The 20,776-nt window shown below is 41.0% G+C and overlaps 4 protein-coding genes across 12 annotated transcripts in view; 1 reads left to right on the forward strand and 3 right to left on the reverse strand.

The window, feature by feature from the left end:
- On the forward strand, positions 1-2,229 carry itln3 (intelectin 3). The gene is made up of 7 exons (XM_079456984.1): positions 1-178; positions 279-425; positions 622-869; positions 955-1,113; positions 1,348-1,468; positions 1,554-1,657; positions 1,737-2,229. The coding sequence occupies exons 1-7, from the start codon at positions 136-138 to the stop codon at positions 1,872-1,874; spliced, it is 960 nt and encodes a 319-aa protein (XP_079313110.1). The 5' UTR covers positions 1-135; the 3' UTR covers positions 1,875-2,229.
- ilf3b (interleukin enhancer binding factor 3b) lies at positions 2,204-12,536 on the reverse strand. 7 transcript variants are annotated; one of them, XR_013786693.1, is made up of 19 exons: positions 12,182-12,536; positions 11,281-11,370; positions 10,911-11,140; positions 10,650-10,830; positions 10,399-10,546; positions 8,825-8,916; positions 7,818-7,913; positions 7,620-7,737; positions 7,366-7,463; positions 7,176-7,287; positions 6,721-6,831; positions 6,441-6,646; positions 6,191-6,358; positions 5,895-6,020; positions 5,677-5,814; positions 5,460-5,583; positions 5,211-5,258; positions 2,994-4,734; positions 2,204-2,913 (listed from the first exon to the last, which is right to left on the reverse strand). XR_013786693.1 is itself a non-coding variant. In XM_079456980.1 (19 exons), exons 2-19 carry the CDS (start codon positions 11,281-11,283, stop codon positions 2,777-2,779), a joined length of 2,490 nt encoding a protein of 829 aa, XP_079313106.1. In that variant the 5' UTR covers positions 11,284-11,370; positions 12,182-12,536; the 3' UTR covers positions 2,204-2,776. The 7 variants fall into 7 exon arrangements, 4 of the variants coding, with proteins under 4 accessions (XP_079313106.1, XP_079313103.1, XP_079313105.1 ...); XR_013786694.1 differs by having other exon boundaries at positions 5,895-6,032; XR_013786695.1 differs by having other exon boundaries at positions 5,895-6,032; positions 7,626-7,737; positions 12,182-12,253.
- Positions 12,388-20,776, reverse strand: part of ptger1b (prostaglandin E receptor 1b (subtype EP1)) — a 21,613-nt gene continuing 13,224 nt past the window's right edge. Inside the window, exons 1-3 of one of the 3 annotated variants that reach the window (XM_079456981.1) lie at positions 16,100-16,488; positions 14,397-15,310; positions 12,388-13,746 (exon numbers count right to left, since the gene is read on the reverse strand). In XM_079456981.1, coding sequence (XP_079313107.1) covers positions 13,471-13,746; positions 14,397-15,266 — 1,146 coding nt within the window. In that variant the 5' untranslated portion in view covers positions 15,267-15,310; positions 16,100-16,488 and the 3' untranslated portion in view covers positions 12,388-13,470. Of the gene's footprint in view, positions 13,747-14,396; positions 15,311-16,099; positions 16,489-20,776 lie in introns of those variants that run through there. The other 2 variants (XM_079456982.1, XM_079456983.1) reach the window with 2 other exon arrangements.
- LOC306894872 (protein Wiz-like) lies at positions 15,291-19,461 on the reverse strand (the record flags this gene model as incomplete). The annotated part of the gene is made up of 4 exons (XM_079457710.1): positions 19,213-19,461; positions 18,562-19,113; positions 17,973-18,422; positions 15,291-15,310 (listed from the first exon to the last, which is right to left on the reverse strand). The coding sequence occupies exons 1-4, from the start codon at positions 19,214-19,216 to the stop codon at positions 15,291-15,293; spliced, it is 1,026 nt and encodes a 341-aa protein (XP_079313836.1). The 5' UTR covers positions 19,217-19,461.

A 20,776-nucleotide genomic window follows, 5' to 3' on the forward strand; every position in this document is an offset into this window, starting at 1 on the left:
ATTCCCCTGAAGTTTATGAAACACGTTGACTTTGTTGCCCAACAAATCCACTTTTTCTCAAATATAAGCTGGGATGGATAAACACAGTCTGGATGGACGGCACTCAACAGCCACGACTCGAGCTAAAACGCCAAGATGCTGCACTTTGTTTTCTTTCTGATGTGCTTTTTGCACACTGGTATGTTCTGTAGTATTTTCTCTACAATGTAAATCTAGGGCTACATTTTTTTATTGCTAAACACTGTTTAGTCTTGACATGTCCAAACTTCTGTCTGCAGGGCTTCATGTTTTGGGAAATGTGACCCCAAAACCCATTATTATAAACGGCACGTATGTAAACCCAGAATTAGGCAAGTATCACGCCCGGTTAAGGACCCTCGCCCGGAGCTGCCTGGATATTAAAGAGAAATATGGTGCTTCCGGGGGTAAGTGCTCTGACAAACCAGCACATCTAATGGCTTTAATGGGATAGAATGGTCTCACGGTTTTGGAGAGATACTATCTGGCGGATGGGAATCATTTAATCCTACTGAAATAAAGCACAACTGTTTAACAGTTGATGGTTCATTATGTAGTGAAAACCTTAACTATTACACTTTCTGTTTTTTTATTTCTCTTTAGATGGCATATACTTCCTGACAACAGAGAGCGGTTCAGTGTACCAGACGTTCTGTGATATGACCACAGCCGGGGGAGGCTGGACGCTTGTAGCCAGTGTGCACGAGAACAACATCCATGGGGCGTGCACATACGGTGACCGTTGGTCGAGTCAGCAGGGCAATGACCATCACAAGCCGGAGGGAGAGGGAACGTGGGCAAACACTGTAACGTTTGGAACGGCAGAGGGTTCGACAGGTGACGATTATAAGGTGATGATAATCACATGACACTTCGCAGTTACTGGACCTGGATTGACATGATGTTATAAATAACATTTGATTTGACGTTCTACAGAATCCTGGGTACTATGACATTCACGCACAGGACGTGGCAGTGTGGCACGTTCCGAATAATAAAGTGTTGAAAGACTGGACGACCGCTGCGATCCTTCGCTATCACACAGAAAGCCACTTTTTTAATGAGCATGGTGGAAACCTGTACCACTTGTTTCAGGTAAATGACACAATTCTGTTGTTGTATTATTTAAAAGTAAAACATGAATAACAGATCAACAAAAGCACATTACAATATTGGTTCAAACTTGAACCACAATTGACATAAAAACGAAAAATAGATAGATAATTATAACAGTGAATGGCATCTAAATATTTGGATGAACAGCATTGTTTCTATAAAGATTAGGAAATTACGGTTTATATTATTTATTATCTGTTTTTGTTTGGACAGAAATACCCTGTGAAGTATGAAGCAGGTGACTGTAAGACTGATATGGGACCCAGCAGTCCGGTAGTCTATGATACTGGAGACAAGGAATCAAATAAAGACATGTATGGATCGTCTTTAAGAGGTATAAACCCAGGAAAGCATTATCAAGGATAACAAAGAAATAAATAAGTCTGAGGTCATTTATTTGAGGTTTTTATCCATCTCAGGAGACTTCGAGTCTGGTTACGTCACCTTTAGAGTATTTAACGCTGATAAATCAGCCATGGCCATGTGCTCTGGAGTTAAACCCACTGGATGTGATTCACAACATGTGAGTAAAGCTTTATTCATGACATCAACGAACACGATATTATTAAGTTCTCAAACTGACATAAGATTATGTTTTGCAGTATTGTATCGGTGGCGGAGGATATTTTCGGGAGCCTCTTCATTGTGGAGACTTCACAGCTCTTCAGTGGACCTCCGACAAGACAAAAAATGCATCTAAAGAAATGACTGAATCAGCCGTGCTGCTCTTCTATCGCTAAGAGCATCATTAAACCGATTCTACATCAAACTGAAGCTATTGGATGTGAAACAAAAGAACTATTTTGGCATTTTTGGTCAAATAATTACTTGGAAATGTAATTGTAATAATCCATGTACCAAAGGATTAAACAAATGTTGAATAAACATAATTTTCATTCACTTTTATTACACTCCTGCTCATCCTAAACGGCATACCTATCATGTTATATTTATTCGAAAATAAACTTTAAAAACCTATTCAGCAGGTTGGACTCAAACTGGAAAGACTAAAAAACATGATTCTGACGAAACCTTCACGTGACTGCATTCATGAACACCAAACATCAGAGATCCTCCAAAATAAAATCCTTTATTACAAACACCACACATTCTTCAACCATGTTCAGCAGAAAATAAAAAGGTCCCCGTCCCCAAAAAAAGCCGAACGCTACACCGACCTGACACGCGACAACATTCACAATCACAACCACTTAAAACATAACATCACATGTGCACTCTTAATTTAAAAGAAAAGCCAACAATCACGGTACTGAAATGTTGCTGGTCAGCTGGAGGAAAGAAAAAAAACTAAAAAACTAAAGATTTACAGCTCGGGACGAACACATTTTTACAAGTCAGAATGGTTAAAATCAGGTGTGGATGTTGCAGCTGAATATCTAACATCAGGTCTTCACATGCTTTGCTTCGGACAGCAGTTTGGGGGAGTTCACAGGTTCAAAGAACTCTTAACTTAAAGAAACAGAAACACACTATTCTGCACAAAGTTTAAAGACACTGCCATTTGTTTTTTTAAAGTCCAAGGTGGTCTGATCGTGATCAGAGCCAAAGATTGAGAACTCTAGAATGAAAAGAGAGACAAGGGTTGACGCTCAATCGCCACCCATCACAAAAGACGTTCAGTTTATCTGTACTGGTAGTTCATACTGCCATCTCCTCGACCGTATCCTGCTGATCCACTGTTGTACGGGCCGGCATTACCACCGAAACTCTGGTTTGAACCACCCTGCTGTGAACCAAAGCTTGATGGGTTGCTGTAACCTACAAGACAAATTTGTCAGTCACAATCTGTATGAACACACCAATAGCGAACCATCTTAAAATCCCTACGTTTTTCTCACCTTCATAGCCGTAGTCCTGCCCTCCGGTCACCTGCGATGGATAAGCCGTGCTGTAATTGAAGTTTCCACCTTGAGACTGGCCGAAGTTTTTCTTGGCCTGCGCGAAGCCCTGGCCGAACTGACCGAAGGACCCTCCCTGACCCGCTCCGGATCCTTGAGTCCTCGTGTTCTGGAGCATGGGCGGCTTCTTAGGAGCTACTTTGGGTGTTGAAGGAGGGGACGAGAAGCCTCCATCGTTCTGGAAATATGAACTGAAGCCAGCAGGTCCCGCTGGTGCTCCAGAAGATGCGTTTGTGCCCGGTCCTGTCGGTCCAGGACCCGAACCACCGTTAGAACCGCCGTTATTATAGAAATCTGCAGCGGGACATAAAAATAACTTAGATGGCTCTGAAAATATTTAAACCACAGCATTGGCACTGTTATCGTTTATACATCACACACCTTGAGGCGTTGACAGAGTCAGACAGTTTTAATAGCTTTTCATTCATCAAGAGGCTAAAAACATTTTTGCTGTACATTGAATCTTGGTAGAAAATATACATTTCCACATGATGATGGAAATGACAAAACCTTCCATGATGCCATTTATGTCAATAACCGTATGTTCAAAAGATCACACGTCCTACTGTCAACCTGTTTGCATTGAAATTGAACAAAAAGTATAGACGTTTACAGTATAAACCTTAACAGCCTTGATTTTTGTGTTCAGAAGAAAGTCATATAGGTCTGGAATGTATGAGGGCGTGTAAATGAAAGACTTTTCATTTTTGGGTGAACTGTCCCTTTAAATACAAATACTGTTATCAACATTCAAACACTGCTGATATCCACGTGCAGCTGATTTATCCTTCAATATTCGAAATGTCTCGTGTCTGATAAACATGTTTTATTAACACCACAGGCCAATTCACATTTTGAGGTTATCATCAATGAAAAAGTATCCTATCGGATTCAGAAACAGATCAGCAAAACATGACTTGGTTTTCCACTCCAAGGGATGTTAAATAGGTGTACTCTAAGAGCTTTGTAAGAATGAAGCTGATGCAATTTGCAATGCGAGCAAAAAGGCCTTACAAATCATAGAAGACCCCTAGACTGCCTTCAGACCATTCATGACACGCAGATTAAAATTTTTTACAATGATCTGAATTCTATGAATAACGCAAAAGTATAAAAAATACAAATGGAGCAAATAGTTCATTGGTTCACCAAATTAATAATACAAAATCTGTGCTTACCCCCCTCGCTGTTAGTTAACAAACCCGTTCTTTGCAAACAATGTAATTAAGCACAATTACAAAACACATTTTCAAAACAATGACATGGCAATGAACAGACTAATAAAATGTAGTTCAAGAAAGTAACAATTCAAGAAAAACACAACAGAACTCATACAGAGACTTCAGTGAAGATTCAGAAGTGCATTGATGCACATTTCAGTCTGCCAACATTCAACCAACAGCCAATCAGAGTGGCAGAAAGAGGTCAATGGGCAAAACCATGACAAACTATCCTTGATTTCCACAGCAACTGAAGGCAGCACAGTCCCATTCGCATCCACAGTGTTAGGTGATCGTGGGGCGCAGTTTTTTTTTTTGAGGTGAGATTGCGGGCGATACGTCAAGTAAAACTCGTAATGTGGGACAACCAAGTGTTCGTTTTATTTCGCATGCTTATTGAAAATATTGGCTGGTTTATGTTGCAAATTCTTGGTAGCCATAGGAGTCTGAGACAAAGTCACCTATAGGATGAAACAGAGCAGAGAAGCACAGAATTAGATCTCTTCTGTGTTATCACTGATTTGGCATGCCACGACCACGTCGATGGGCATGATTTAAGAGCGTCAATCAGATATCAAAGATTGTTTTGGTTTTTTTAGATTTCTCTGCTCCGGTCACCCTCAAGAAAGTCTTTCCTCAGAAAATGGCGTTGGAATGTTGGAAACGTTTCTCGTTTTTCGCCGAGGAAAGTTTGCGTCCCATGGCTCAACAAAGCAGAGAAATCAAAAGGAAGATAGACAAAGCAAAGATGCAGATCTATGTTCATCAAATGTATAAAAGAGGAGCTAAAACCAGTTTAACTAGAGCCAGAAGTCACATTTTCAAAGCAAGATTATATTCTGAACTCTTAAAGAACATTTAGGAAATAAAATTGACATGACAATGACGACAATGGAGACTATAGGACATCCACACCCCTAGTGATAAAAACACTTACTGTAGCCGGAGTTAGCATTGCCCCCATAGCCATATGCTCCATATCCACCTGAAACCATATTAGAAAGAACAATATCAACAAATCTGATCTAAGAAAAGATTAAGTGAAGAATATGAGCACTGAATTATGTAAAGTAAGAACAGGAATGTGTGTCCGCACATGTACAAAATGACAGACGGAAAGGAACACAAAGGATAGACAGACAAACAGAAAGGAGTCCATTTGAATGGTTTGGGCTGTCATAAGTACCTTGGTTAAATCCACCACCGTTGTTAAATCCTCGACCCCGCCCCCTGCCACGTCCTCTTCCTCTGCCCCGGGGATTGGCTCCCAGGTCACCGGGTGGCCCACTCATCATCCCAAAACCAGTGTGCTAAAGAAAGCAAATCAAACACAGATTACAACGTCTCTTCCGAGCAAACTCCTAACATCGATAAAACAGATCTGATCAACAGAAGAGCTGTACCATTGGAGGCATTTTCTTTTTTGCTTCCGAGTTGGAGCCTTCTGGAAAGAGCTTCTCCAGTGCCGCTAATGCAGCATAAGCCTTCGCCACCTTTTTATTAGAACCGCTACCTTGAAACTTCTGACCGTCGATTTCCACCTAAATCAGACAGGAATGACATGTTTAGGCAGGAAGAAACAACAGTACCGAATTAATAGGTTGACGGTTACACGAGTCACCTCCATGACGAAGCGTTTGTCGTGGCTTCCTCCCGTTTCAGAGATGAGCTCGTACTTCAGTCCTCTCCGTTTCTCGTTCAGCTCCATCACCGGATTCTTTCCGTGTTTGGTGAGGATAGGACCCTGCTGCCGAGCGCTCTGAGAGACCCAGAGAAACATGCTTTAACGTTCCCCAGAGATTTTTTTCAGGGATAGATTTAGTTTACACTTTTTAAGGACGTTGTGCCAACATATGCGACCAAAAACGACAATTTAAGAATAAAGCCGCATTCTATGAATTTGATGTATTTTACTACCTCATCATTACTGTTCTCTGTATTGGTTGGTTCTGGTTCCGGCTCCATTTGGGTCACTGGTGGTGGTTCAGTCTCTGGTTGCTCTGTGGTCATCTGCGGTTCCTCTTGTTTCACCAGTTCAGCAATCTTCTGCTCCACTCCCGTGGGAAGACCCATATCTTGCAAAACCTAGAGCATTACATTTGAGATGTATTTAGCTTCTGGTATGGCTGAAAAAAAATCTAACTTTAAACACATCAGGGTTTCTTACTTTGACAGCTACGTGTAGCTTGGCGGCGCGTTTGGATGGGCCTGAGGCTTCGAAGGTCTTCCCGTCCACCTCCACGGACATGGTGAAGACCGGCACGTGAACGGGACCGGTCTGAGAGATGAGTTTATACAGCAGCCCTGGCTTCAGCTGGTTCAGACGCATCAAGGCGTTCATGGCCAGTGAAGGTTCAGCCTTCTCGTCTGGAGCTACAGGGTCGAAAAAAATGTTTATGATGTGCAAAAATAGATCCATCAATGAGTAGAACAGGCGTGACATTTACATTTCTTCTGTATTTTCTTTTTCTTTTTGTTTTGATTCTTCTCGTCTGTCGTCTCCTCCTCTATGGGGCGTTTCATGGGGGGTACGTAGGTCACGCTGGGTGGGATCTGAACTGCATGATAAAAGATCACAGAAATAGTTGTGAAAATTCTCCCTCTCCAAAATAAATATCTAGGTACCCAAATGTGTTCTTATTTTTATCCTGCTTTTAACCAATTGTATCTTTTAGAAGCCAATAACTCCTTATTTTTCTGCCTTCTCATTAATGGTATCATAAGCACAACTTATTTATTAAAATTATGACTTAAAAATTCTTCAGACACCGTTTCTTTGAGTATTTCCCTTAAAATGTTCTTTGCAAATGTAATGCGTTTATGTACATATCATCTACAACAAAATTAGATTGAGAAACACAGAAGTGAAATATTATATACTGTATATATGTATTTATTTTACCCGTGTAGTCTATAATGGTTTCGCTCCTTGGTTTTCTGGGCATTTTTGAGGGGAGCGGGTCCATGCCAAGCACCTTGTGCAACTGTCCGAAAGCAGAAAGCCTCAAGGCATGCTGTCAATCAAACACAAAATATGTCGTATAAAATCCCAGACAACATCACGTCATATAAACCGCAAATGTGAATCAAACCTGAGCGCTCTGTGTAATGTCCTCTCGTTGCTGGCCATCCATGTGACCAATGGCATCAGTTAGTTCCTTTTCACAAGGGTCACAGATGCCTGCACCACCTTAAAGCAGACACAGACATCCGAACATGTCAGAAACATCTTTCTATATTCTATAATTAAAAAGCTTTTAGGGAATTTAAAAGGCAACATCCTTGTTGGAATAAAATCATACATCCAATCATATTCAGCGTATTCAGTATTTGGTCCAATACTCACTCTGACCTGCCATGAGGATTCCGGATCCAAGACATTCCAGAACTCTACGAAGAGCTTCTCCGGCTCCCATTGGCCGGTTTCCGGTCCCAATCGCTTTCTCGCACAACAGCTCCAAGGGCTTCAAGAAACAAGAGACATTACATAAATGCTTTCATGCCACAGAAATAACAAAGGTCGACACAAGTCTTTGGGACTCACCCATCCACTGAGAGGAGCCCAGGTGGGAACTCGAACGCACAAGTCCCTCAATATACGGATGACAATCACACAGGAGCGCAGTCCATTAGCCCTGGCCTGGAGACACAAGGAGGAAGGCCCACCAGTTTATCTCATGGACTCATAATGTGGCACAACACCAAAGCAAAACTCACACAAAACATTGACACAGAATAACGTGTTATTAGCAACATGAAGAAAGTGGTTACAAAGAGCAAACTGCTTGGTTAAGCACCTTCCTAAGTCATATATATTTTTTAAATACATTAAATGCATCATCTCAGGAAATAAACAGAAAATTCCGGACAAAAGCAAATAAGATATTGACTTTAATCTGAATGCTGCAGCTGCATTTATAAAATAAGCATAAGCTTCGAAACCTCTGCCATAATTTACTCATCCTCATGTTATTCCAAACCTGTTTGACTTACCTTCTTCCGCAGAACACAAAAGAGGATACAACACTGGACTCAAATGCCTTTGTGTGAACACAAAACTACAGAGACATTTAACTAAATATCTTCTTTTGAGTTCCACAGAAGAAAGTGTCATATACAGTTTCTGAACAACACGGGAATAAATAAAGGATAAAATAAATGTATGCAAACTTTCTCTATCATGATGTACTTTGTGGGCAGAAAGGTGCAATTTCTTTTTGGCACAGAGCCGTGACAAAGGCAAACCCGTACGAAGCTTGCTAAGGTGGCATCAAATTTGTTGCAAATAGCAGTAAATCTAAATGGTACACTCGCAAAGATCCAGACGAAGATTAACTGTGCACTTAAATTGGCCAAGAAGAGGCAAGTAAACTTTGACAAAAATGCTCTCCGCAAGGCAATTTAAACCCATTTGGCAAGAATATCACATTTTACACCGAAACACTGAAAAATCCACAAAACTGAAAAAGTACAGAATGAAATAGCGTTAACACAAAAAACTGAACAAAAGAAACTAGACTACTTGAAGACAAATAAAGACAAGATGCAAACCTGGAACCACTTGGCGTGGCGGAGAGACGCCAATGCAGTCAGGCATTTCTGCCTGTCCAGAGACTCCGGGGGATCGTTGACTGATAGCGTTTCTATTGGCAGGTGGAATAAGAAGACAATGTACAGTTTGACCAAGGGTGTTTTTCTGTCTCACGGCCAGGGGGAGAGGAGGCAGATAACCCCACCAAAGGCAGTGTGGAGGGGAGAGGAGGGGGAACTCCCCCACGCTTAACAAACCAACATAAACAACCCACCCGGTGCTAAAAAACAACGAGATCGGTGTGAACAAAGTTCAGATCTGGGCAGGAAGTAAGCCATCACTGCATGAGAACGTTTTTTTGAAGCATGCAGGTGCATATGCGGAAATTTTAGATGAAGTATATTTTAACAGGAGAGTTTGAGTTTTTTTAATCAGGCTACTAACTAAATTAAGAAAGGGCAAAAAAGATCTGCTTTCATGTATAATGGGGAAACCCCTCCTCCTCGCCCCGTTTTGCTTTGGGTGCACTGCCTTGCCCCTTCCGAGACAGAGAGTGTCCAGTTGGTCAAAGGTCCAGCGTCCCTAAAATTGACAAACTAGAAGGCTTGACAGAGAGAATCAGATTTTGAACCACAGTCAGCAGTAGTCAGATACACAAAAGGTATTATTCAAACGAGTCCACACTGCAGCAAAACTGATGGCTTAGGATGTCCTGAGGCAGGTGTCATGAACCGCGGGGTCACAGATAGGGCTAGGCTTCCAGCCTTCACCGAAAATATTGATTTCAGTACGGTTCTTGTCCGACACGGAAAATGTGTGTTCTTGATTTGGCCTCTGATTTAAAGTCAACATGAAATGTAATTTGCAACCCATACAATCATTTGAAATACTGGTTAACATTTACTAATAGGACACACGGCCTATATGACATCATCAGAGAAGAATTGTAGTTTAAAACAGTGTGCACAATATGGCCAGGTCGATTTTTATTTCATGTTGACTTAAAAACTCGCCCTCTGTCTAATATACATTTAGATTCACTAAATGACTTTGACAATATATATTATCAAGCACCCTGCATACAGTGTTTGCATTGTGCCCAAATGTCTAGCATTATCTATAACCCCTGCTTCCAGCTGTTTAAAGGCACAGGCAAGAAGTTCTGGCGACTAAGAGCCAGAACTCGACAATGTTTTTGCTTCTCATTTTTGCTGCAATGCAAACTGTTCCATTCTGTCATTATATGAACACATGCAAACAAGGTTTGTGATTTTTGTTTCCTAATTCTCAGTAAGCCTTCATTAAACTCCTTTTAAAATACTTGGGCCATGTTTTTCTGCTTCTCCCATCACTTTTTTTTTACTGTATATTGGGCCATCAAAACTAAACATCACCCTGCATGGAACTGTGAGACTTCAGGTGGCAGTAAGCATAGCAATCAGTGTTACATGGCTATTTTGTAGACAATATCCCCAAAGCTCCATTGAAGGCCCAATAAACAATATCCCTGCCTGAGTCCATCCCATCTGCACTTCCTGTCTGTAGGGTGGGGGGTGGTTAAGAGAGATGTAAGGCGTGCGGGATCAAACTCTACCTCCAGCGGCTTGCTTCTCCAGCTCCTCTCTTACGAGGGGTGACGTCAGATGAATGGTCAACGTCAGCGGTGGTTCTTTGGAGTTCTTGATGACAATGGTGGCTTCGTGGACATATGGCTTGACATCGTATTTCTCCTCAGTGATGAGCTGCCCAAGATATGATGTAGAGATGATTTAGTGGGACTTGACGGAAAAACTAGTAAGGACTTTAACCTCAACCGTGGATTCTGTTGATCAAGCAGTATAGTACCTTAAGTTGCTCATCTAGATTCTCTGCAACCTTCTTCAGCAGGTTGATGGTGGGTTTGTCTTTGCACAACAGCACCAGCTCCAGGTCAACATCTCCCTTCAGAAGGAGACCTTTAGCGACAAGCCCAACGCGCATTACTCCACGCAGAGAACGGGTGGGCTGATCCAAAGATTTGGGTTCGCTGCAACAAATTCAAATACCTTTTTTAAATTACTGACAACTTTAGCGATCTACATACCATTTTATTGGATCCTCACTTACATCTCTTTCTCTCCGTCTTCATCTGAATCAACTGTGTTTGTTTTGGCAGTTCCCTTCTCCTGCTCATCCAGCCAATCGGAGACAGCCTTGAGAGCCCGTTCGGTGTGGGAAACCATATTCTGCACCCCCTCCAGCTCCTCTTGGGTGGGATAAATGGCCGAGTGCTTGGCCATCACGTGGCGGTCATCATTGACGAAGATGCGCATTGAGCGATGACGGATAGGAGGCGGCTTCACACAAACAAAACGTGGAAATCAATTTAAATAAGACGTAATGTGTTTTATCAGCAGACACGACTAACAAGTTTTATGTTATAAGCATTTGTGCAGTTTGCACGAATCAACATAGATTTTGACTTTGTATACTTTACCATATCTGCTATGAAAGGGTTCTTCAGTTTGGCAGTGTTTGTCTAACGTTAACCGTTGAATGTGGTTGGTCTAATGCTGTCTTGGTCAAACTGTAACAAAATACAATCATGGAAGGCATAAAATCGTAAATAGACATCGCACCAACCATAACAAATAAACAACCAAACATTGTTTACAACAATACACCTATTTCTTCAGATGAAGTTCATGCAAAGCATCTAAATAAACACTTTCCCGTTTCTCTAAACAATGCCATTACAATGAAACGAAATAGGCATTTAATGGAACGATATACTCAAATGAATATAACATTTAAAGCTGTTGCACAACAACAAAAACAAAAGAAAACGGGTCTGTACAGACAACAGCCGTGCGGCCATTTTAACGCAGTCAGACAATGGGGTCATTTGCTCATCGACGCGCTGAAACACGACGTACCTTCGTAAAACAGCACATTCAACATAAACACCGAACAGTGCATTTTGCATTGATGTTAAATCCGTTTCGAAAAATATTTCAAAGCAACTCTGGAGCTTTCGAGATTTTAAGACAACGTTTTAAAATTAAACGTAAAATGGTCGTGACCCTTCCTCCAAACGGGATAAAGGCAAATGTCAATTTCCGAAGAAAACGAGACATTAGACAAATGCACGCGATTTACGTAATCGAAAACGTAGAAAACCCGTCAAGTGAATCCCGAACTGTCGCTCTTATGCTCAAATCTATGACGTGCTAGCATGCTAGCCGTTAGCCGTCGCGTTTGCTGCACATATATACGTATGTGCGGTTTGCGTCGAACACCTTTCGATACAGGACTGTATTGACGATAAACGTGAAGAACCCAACCGATATATCCTCGTTTCAAACGCCTAGAATGTGATATATTTATGATTCACTCACCGGTTCAGCGACAAAGATGAGGCCAACCGCTGCCGCTGTTGAGAATCAGCGTGAGAAACGCTTTCGAACGTCACGTGGTCTAAGGAGACCAATAGGATCAACGTGCGTTGCTATCAGGCAGATGAGGCGTGTCCCGGCGCATGTTAAACTAGACGCATAAATAAAACGGCCTTTCTATCTGTTTGAAGGACCACGGACACTTTTATGAATGCTTTCGGTTTAAAGCCATTTATTTTACGACATGTGATCAAGTTTTTGCGTGCACATTAACCTTCTCCGGTATGAGTCGTGTAGAGTGTAAGGCGTAGGATCAATCGCTAGGGGGCGGTGCGATGCTTTAACACAATAAAACACTTTCGCTGCATTTACGATTTGAACATTTATATTGTCACTGGAGCAAAAACTCATTCATATGGGAAGAATCAATTTGTGAGTGAATAAACAATTGGCATGCGTAAAGTTTAAATGCATAATTATGCTATACTTTGCATGGTTGCATTATTCGTGATGCAACCATCATTGTGTTGCGTGTTTGAAATGTTTGCATTGGCAGACAGATAAAGAGAGACTTTTGCGCATTTTTAGGTCGACTTTACTTTTCACGATCACAAATAATTAAGGAAAATGCAAATATACACAAAGATGAACACTGAAACCATACTAAAGTCGATCTTATATAAGCTCTGCTTTTACATGTCTGTAATATGTACACTTAACATTTGTCGATATTTGACCTGTATAACTGCTGAAAACAGCACAGCTGAAATAAACATTCGAATTAAAATAGCCTGGATCTAAAAAAAGCTTTGGATGAAGAGATCACTTCACAACGACCGACGGATTCAAATGCGCAACTTGCACATGAGCCACTATTAAAACATACAGCTAGGTACAAACAACATTTATTTCGACCCCTGATTTATTTGGATATTTTCCATCCTTTTATCTACATTGAAACTTACATCTAAAACTTGAATCATTGTCATGAAATGTAGTTTGACTGGCCATTATAATTACAGTCCTTCACTTACTCACAATTCACATGTTTATATTAATGAAGAAGACATCGAGAGAGCATGTCAAACTCTCATTTCACATTTTATTTAGCAGAAAGGATCCATTAGCATGTTTGACGTCTCTGTGGTTGATCAAGTATCCAGTATGCTTCTTCAGTGTATCCATTCTTCTTCTTTCAGTAATACTGCAGTGCAAACATATGGTAGCATTTGTCCAAATATTTGTCCATCTCCTTGTCCTTTCCATGTGGCAGACCTTAATCACACACCCCATCAATTCAGATTAATGGCCTTTTTCACTGAGTTCTGCAAGGAGGTAATCTCCCAGCGCCGGAATGTGCTTCCCCTGCGGTCATTGCGGCCTGTGGTTAAGCGGTAGATCTTCCTTAGGACGGCCCGACGTAGGAGAATGTAGACCCAAGGGTCCAGGATCTGGTTAAAGGCAGCGAGACGCACTCCTAGTACCATTAAACTTTTGTAGGTCTGTAAATCACACTCGTCCTTCATAGAACCACTGTATGAGCGGATGACTGACATTAGTCCAAAGACCTATACAAAAGAAGAGTCATTTAGTCAGTACCATGTTACATTCATGCACCTAAAGCAAGATATTATTAGCTTTGACCTTTTTTTAATTAGCATTACAAAGATATATTCTTGGTAGGCAAAGTCAAATAATGCTAACATATTACACAATATCTTAATTGTACTTAATAGCTTTTATTGTGAGACCTCGATTATCGTCTTTTTGAATATGTTTTAACATTTATTATAAACCAGTTTCATTGATCTGTTTTATTTACTTTATAATACAATTTCCTTATCCAATACTTCACAGTTTCATAATTTAAAAAACTAATATTTATATTTGAGTTATTTTGTATATAATATAAGTAAATCATATATTTAAGTTCTCTCTATATTTCTATATTAGATATATTTTGGTACCTAATTAAGATTTATTATGAAACAAAATTATAATATTATGAATTATTCAATTATTATTAATTATCATCAATAAAACATTTTCTATTATTATTATATTCAAAAAATAATAGTGAAACTTCAAATGCCTATATAATATGTAACCATTATAATAACAAGAAAATGGTTTATATCATTATAATAACTGTACTGTTGTAATAAGTGCCATCACGTCAATTGTCTTTACCCTGTTAAGCTGTAATCCTCATACTCACCAGCAGAGGGCTCCAGCAGATACAAGAAGTGACCATAATGCCCACCAGCTGTGCCACCATCTCAATATCATGTGAATGAGTTGACCTCTGGTGGCCTGTCTTCCTGCGGAGCCGGGCAATGACCAGAGTCACGCCGCTGATTGTGTTGCATATAAATGCCACGGCAAGAGACGCCAGTCCTAGTCCAGAGAAGAGCAGCACAAAAATCACGTCTGTGATGGCCGTGTCCTTGTCATCTGAGATCGCTGGGTCCTTATTAAACACCTTAATAAAGCACCATGTCATTGGGTACTGGTAGGTATATCTGCCCAAATTAAATGATGGCAGAATTGCTACAAACAATGCCAATAACCATATCATCACCAACAGCATCTTGGTGTACGCAGTGCATACAACTCGGGCATGCAAAAGAGGCCGTGTCACGCCCATGCAGCGCTCAGCTGCCATTATACACCCGAGAAAGAGCGGGCACAGACCGAAGAACACCATACTTCCACCTAAAAAAGTGCAGGTGGAATCGGTTTGGGAATTACAAGGCCCAGTGTCACCCATGTAGAGGCTCATAACCAGGAAGCCAGGGATAACGTGACCGGCAAGGTCCGTGGCCACTAGGGAACTGGCAAAAAGAAGAAAGGTGGCTTTGGAACGTTTGCGCAGGCGGGCGTAAGCTTTGGCCAGTATGATGAGAGCTATGATGTTGGACACGATGCCCAGTGTCATGGACAGGGCAGCCACCGTCGGGCTGGTTGTGTGGGTGGTCAGGTTTTCCTTGCATCGCACTGGTTCCACACCAGATAAGTTCTGCATCTGATTGGCGAGGGGCTCTCCCGCATCCAGAGCTGAAGAGTTGCATTGATGGATAGCTAACATCTCCAGGCTATGGGATGAGGACCATTAACCTCTGAGATACATACCTGAAGAGAAAAGAAAAAAGAGTGATTTAAATAACCACTCTGATCAAAACCAATGTGCATTTATCCCGAGGATTGTTTGATTGTTATTTGGATTTATAAGCAAAGCAGTCAGCAGTATTCATAAATGCATCATGAAACAAGAATTCATGGCCGATCTGTTAAAGTATCAAGCAAGTCATGTCATCCTTCTTGTTTTTATACTTTTATTTATTTAGTTTTGTTTAAACACTAAAATCCGTTGAGATAAATTACAAGCCTTCTGGCGTGTATATATACTGACACGCCTTTAAGAAAGTTGGCAGACTGAGTGAATAGAAACATTGTTTTTCACAATTTCCTCCCGGGTACATGAGAAAGCAAAAAGCGCAGCACAAATTTCAACACTTCTGACCATTGACCAAAACACGGTAATTGCCAGGAACAACTGCTTGAATATGATTGAAAAAACATATGTGTGCAATATATAAGGACACTTCAAAATGTTTTGGCAGGCAACCTCAGATTCACAACTTTTGATGGAACCAAGCATATAAGCAGCCTGACTATACACCAAAGTAAATGTAGAGAGGGTCAGATCAGCTACTTACATCTTCACAAACATTCAAGCTTTTACCTCTCATCTTTTTTAATCTGTGTCTTTAAAAAGCCATTTAGGCAATCTGCAAATGACAAAAAGGCAATCTAGGTTGCATTTAGAAAACAACGCAGAGAGAGAGAGAGAGAGAGAGAGAGAGACAGAGAGAGAGCTTTTTTTCTTAAATAGGATAATAAGCAAAAAGAAAAACTCACCATCTGACCTGCATTTTAAATAATCCACATCTTGGTCACTCCATCTAAACAGCATCTTCACTTACATCACATGCAGAAATAAACTTGTTATATTTCCGATTTTGGAGTGTCTTTCCAGAAAAGTGCGATCACTACTATTATTCAGAATACGAGCTTTGTTTTAATACGACTGCATTACGTATAGTCCGAAAAAACTGTGAACGCTGCGGTAACAGAGACGCGTCGATCTCGGGTTTTATTGCTCGTCCACTGGCCGGTGATCCGCGCGCGCTGCTGTATTTATAGCGCAGGACACGCTCTCTTAAAGGAGACAAGTACGCGCTCGCTCAATGATGCTCAACTGCAGACATGCCTAAATCGACCACCTAAGCGTTGCGATAGTTTGGTCTGATTTATTTGGCGTTAAATGGGCTCGTGCATTTTGGATTGAGGGCGGAGGTGGACGTGAGCGCGCGCAGTTTGGGTAGGTCTCTACGAATGCGCATCAGTTTTGGACATCAGATGTACGAGAAGCTCTTGTGGGAAAGATGAGGACCTGAGCGTTTAGGGTCAATAAGATTGATAGTAAATTCATCTGTGTTCCATGAGATGGAAAGTGCACATGTCTCACATTTTCACTGCTGACTTTTAACATCACAGCTAGAAGTTGATCGAAGAGGTCACGGCGGCAGCCGGGGCAGAATTTGCATTAAAGTCTTGGATTTGACAGGTCTGGGATATAAGAGCTAGAAACATTCCAGACGGAAGGACACTGGGGAAGAAACAAGGATAAATTACACAAAAGAAAATGTGAAAGGTGCTCATTTTTCATTTCTTTATGGCTGTAAAAGAACAATTTCTGTTCAGATGTAAGAGGTACTGACAGGGCTTGTAAATTTTGTACTTTTTGCACCTCTAGAGAATGCTTCGTGGCTCTCGAAGCAACTAAAACTATAAAAACCAAATGTAAGTAGTTAGTTTAGAGTCGAGCAGTAGCTCTGACACTGTAACGTTACTGTTTTTGGTACTGACTTCCATTCCTAAACAGCATTCTTTTGGCACTAATCTGAAAGACATAACAAATACCAGTCCATGTCCGTTGGAAAGGTTGGTTACGTTTGCATCATATCCTTTAAATATCAGGCTTATCATAATCCCAGATTGTCAATGCCGAATACTGTTCTATATTTATACATTCTGATAAATTCCTTCAGGGAAGAATAATACAAAGATCAAAGCTAGTCATACATAGAACTTTGAAGACAACGTCTGATGGTCTAAATGGCTCTTTAATATCTCAATTCTTTAAATGTTCTGCCATTAACACACATTTCTCGGATAGAAGAATACACGTCCATACAGTGGAAGTCAATTGTTAATCCCCTGGTTAGGCCTGGTTTCCCTCTGAGGTTTTTTTCTCCTCCAATGGAGTTTTGGGCTCCTCACCACCGTTTGCATACTGTTTTGCACTGTTTGCCTAGCCAGGGGGCTGCTAGAATTTTATAGTTTTATTTCATTAACACTGCATTTAGGAATTTAGTCTGTCTGATATTTGACCTGTGTTTTGACTTGCATAACCTTATATGTTTAGCTTGTAGTCAATGTTTTCTTGTACAGCTGCTTTGTAACAATGAAAATTGTGAAAAGCGCTATATCAATAAAGCTGACTATACTTGACGATAAGAAAGGTTGGTAACCAAACAGCAGTGGCGCCTATTGACTTTCATTGTGTGAACACAAAACCCCTCAGACATTTCCTAAAATATATTTGTGTGATAAACAGCAGAAAGTGTCATATACAAAAGACGACACAATTTTTACTTTTGGGTGAACTCTCCCTTTAACACACTGAGGACGCAATTTACAAAATGCAAGGAAACCAAAAAGTTGTTACCTATAGGGAAGGGCATCGCATCTCCGCCACCGAAACGAAGAACCTGAACAGAGGAAGGTTTCAGCTTCTTTGAAGGTGGCCCTAAGAGGTGGGCAGATGGCGAGGTAGCTTTGGAGCCGATGTTGGTCTTCATTGGAGTCGTTTTGAATAGGATAAGACTAGAGGCGAGAGGCATTTTAGCAGAAGAGGTGGAGGGTAAAGGGGAAGCCACGCTGGTCTTATGAGACCTGAGGTCTCCAGGAGCATCGGAGAGAAAAGAATTAGCTTTGTGCTTAAAGTCATCCGTTAGGATGAAGCGGTTGAGTAAGTCGATGGGGGAGCCTTTGGATTCCGAGTACTCGATTCCGAAATGGCGCAAGTGGGCCCGAGCATGACTTGAGAGGCCTTTCCTTGTTTCAAACCAAGCACCACACAACTGGCAAATAATGTCTTTGGAGTCCATCTCCATTGCTAGAAAAGAGAGTCACCAAAATCAAATTAATTTCCAATAAATACCTTAAAGGTTTAATCCAACCCGAGGGGCTAATAAAAGCAACATACACAAATACACCCACCCGCCCATCAATTTTAACCATAAATGTTTTCTTACTTAGATTCAAAGGTGCATCCGTGTCTTGCGGTGCCCAAAACGGTTTGTTGGGACTGGAGAGGTTTGTGGCTTTGTTCTTTCCCAATGTTTTGTGTTCCTGGGATCGCAGCGGGGAAGACGCAGGAAGCAGGGAAGAGATGGGAGCTTTTCTCAGCACCGGGGAAGGCGAGCGCGACTTTACAAATGGAGATGAAGGCAACGAGCCGGCCGCAGAGGAAGCGGCAGGGGAAGAGGAAACTTTAACACATGGTCGCGCGCAGAACGAGACAGTAGGCTTGTTGTCCTCTTCGGTTTCAATATCTTTTGTAGGGCTGGGTATAGTCAGGGCATGATGCTGGGGCATCTTAGGTGATCCCTTGGAAGGAGGAGTACCAGTGAAACGTGCATCCATGGCACGTTCTTTAGTGATCTGGCGGAGGAGGTCAATAGGTGCCCCACTGTTCTCAGACATACCAATGCCTAGCTGGCGGAGGTGAGAGCGGGCATGGCTAGACAAACCACGACGTGTCTCGAAGGTAGCACCACACAATTCACATTTCAGTAAGCTGGAGGCTAGAAGAAAGCAAGACAAAGGTGGTTGAGTACAATACAGTAGAATGAAATGTGGTGGACAAGGTGGTAATCTGACATGTGAAATGTAATACATTTTACCCATAGAGTCTGTCTCTTTGGATTCAGGGCTCTGTTCCTGAAAGGAGAACAGAGTTTTTTCTCTTGGACTTGTGGCCAACTTATCTGCAAGGGGTATTTTGGCATCCTCTTCTTCGTCGTTGTCATCCTCCACCTCCTCACCACCTGAATAGACAGGAAAATAATATTATCATACTTCAGGTTCTTGAACAACCAGGCTCAAAATAATTGTTTACCAAGATGTTTTCTAGTTGTTTTTATATCTTACGGTTATGCACAAAAGTCACAATAAGTGTTTCATAAGATGACCAAGAGGATTTATTCAATTAAGGTCTGCGCTTAACCCAAGCCTGACGGGATATGACAGATCACAGGTAAGTTTTTCAGGTATATCAATTTGTGTCATGGTTAATTGTGTTTTCTCATTTAAATGTAACACACACATTACATCTATAAGAGAGCACAAAAGCACTGTAAATGATCATCTGTGCATCTGGGAGAGCGTTTGGTCATAAAATTTCATTTTAACACCAGGTTGGGGTTTCTTTTTCGGACCGGGTTCAGACCCTTATGAAAATGAAACATGGTTTAACTATTGCAATAATTGTTTCTTTGTTCGTTTGTTTTTTATTGGTTGCAAAACGAATATTTACTGTGATCTCATCCAAACACCGTAATTCATTCATGGTGTTTGTGGTACTACACATGGTAATCAAACAAAACATTATTAAAAGTTTTGGGAACACTCGTTGTATTTGTTAACGCATTAGCGAACATAACAATGACCAACTCAAAAGCATTGTTTTTATCTTCGCTCATGTTCATTTCAGAATTGAGTAAAACATGATACAAAAAAGTGTATCTGTTAACATTGATTGACAGTGCACTAACACGATTAAAAATTTAATTGTGGATCAATGTTGTTTGGTTAACAACGTTCTTTAAAATATCTTTTCTTCGTACGGAATAACATTCCGTGAGTAAATGGTGACAATACTATTATTTGGGTGAACTTTCCCTTTAAGATCTCATACACATCTTGCACACATCAAGTAATCTTGTGTTTTTCCACCATAGGCAATTGTGGTATCACAGGAAAATATAATGCATGAACAGTCTGGTCTGTGATCAAGGAACATCAGAATTTGATTTGCCTTCATTCCTGCAGGCTTTCCGGGATCAAACGTGAATAAAGACATGGTTTGGATTAGAATGCAAACCAAAGGCTACAAAGGAGTCAATAAGATATACTGAATATATCATCTCCATAATATCGAAAATTGCATTTCCTAGACAGCATGGAGAATCCACTTGTTAAGTTACGTAAGGAATAAACTCACGGTGTCCACTACAGTCTCCAAGCTTACGGCTTCTCCGAGATCAATAGTGTAATAAATCCTAAAAATGATTCACTGGCTGTCTGGGAAAGGTTATGACTGGGGTTTTTGGAACTTTAACATGAGTGTGTATTAGCATTGTGTGTAGCGTCATAGAGAATTTGGACCTGGAAGCGGTGGTGCGTGATGTACGGATTCTGTAAATTAAGGGGGAATCTGTTTCTCAGATCTGTCTTCTCTTTAAAACA

Source organism: Barbatula barbatula, assembly GCF_947034865.1.
Source record: "Barbatula barbatula genome assembly, chromosome: 5".
Classification (NCBI taxonomy): Eukaryota; Metazoa; Chordata; class Actinopteri; order Cypriniformes; family Nemacheilidae; genus Barbatula; species Barbatula barbatula.

What these genes read in the sequence shown, in the direction of transcription:
- ilf3b (XM_079456977.1), bottom strand. An exon ending in GCCACGCCAAGTGGTTCCAG is followed by an intron (nt 7,914 to 8,824) that starts GTTTGCATCTTG and finishes TTGTGTCTCCAG; the next exon opens with GCCAGGGCTAATGGACTGCG. An exon ending in GGGCTCCTCTCAGTGGATGG is followed by an intron (nt 7,738 to 7,817) that starts GTGAGTCCCAAA and finishes TGTTTCTTGAAG; the next exon opens with CCCTTGGAGCTGTTGTGCGA.
- itln3 (XM_079456984.1), top strand. Translation starts at nt 136, where the DNA reads ATGCTGCACTTTGTTTTCTTTCTGATGTGCTTTTTGCACACTG. An exon ending in GAAATATGGTGCTTCCGGGG is followed by an intron (nt 426 to 621) that starts GTAAGTGCTCTG and finishes ATTTCTCTTTAG; the next exon opens with ATGGCATATACTTCCTGACA. An exon ending in CGACAGGTGACGATTATAAG is followed by an intron (nt 870 to 954) that starts GTGATGATAATC and finishes GACGTTCTACAG; the next exon opens with AATCCTGGGTACTATGACAT.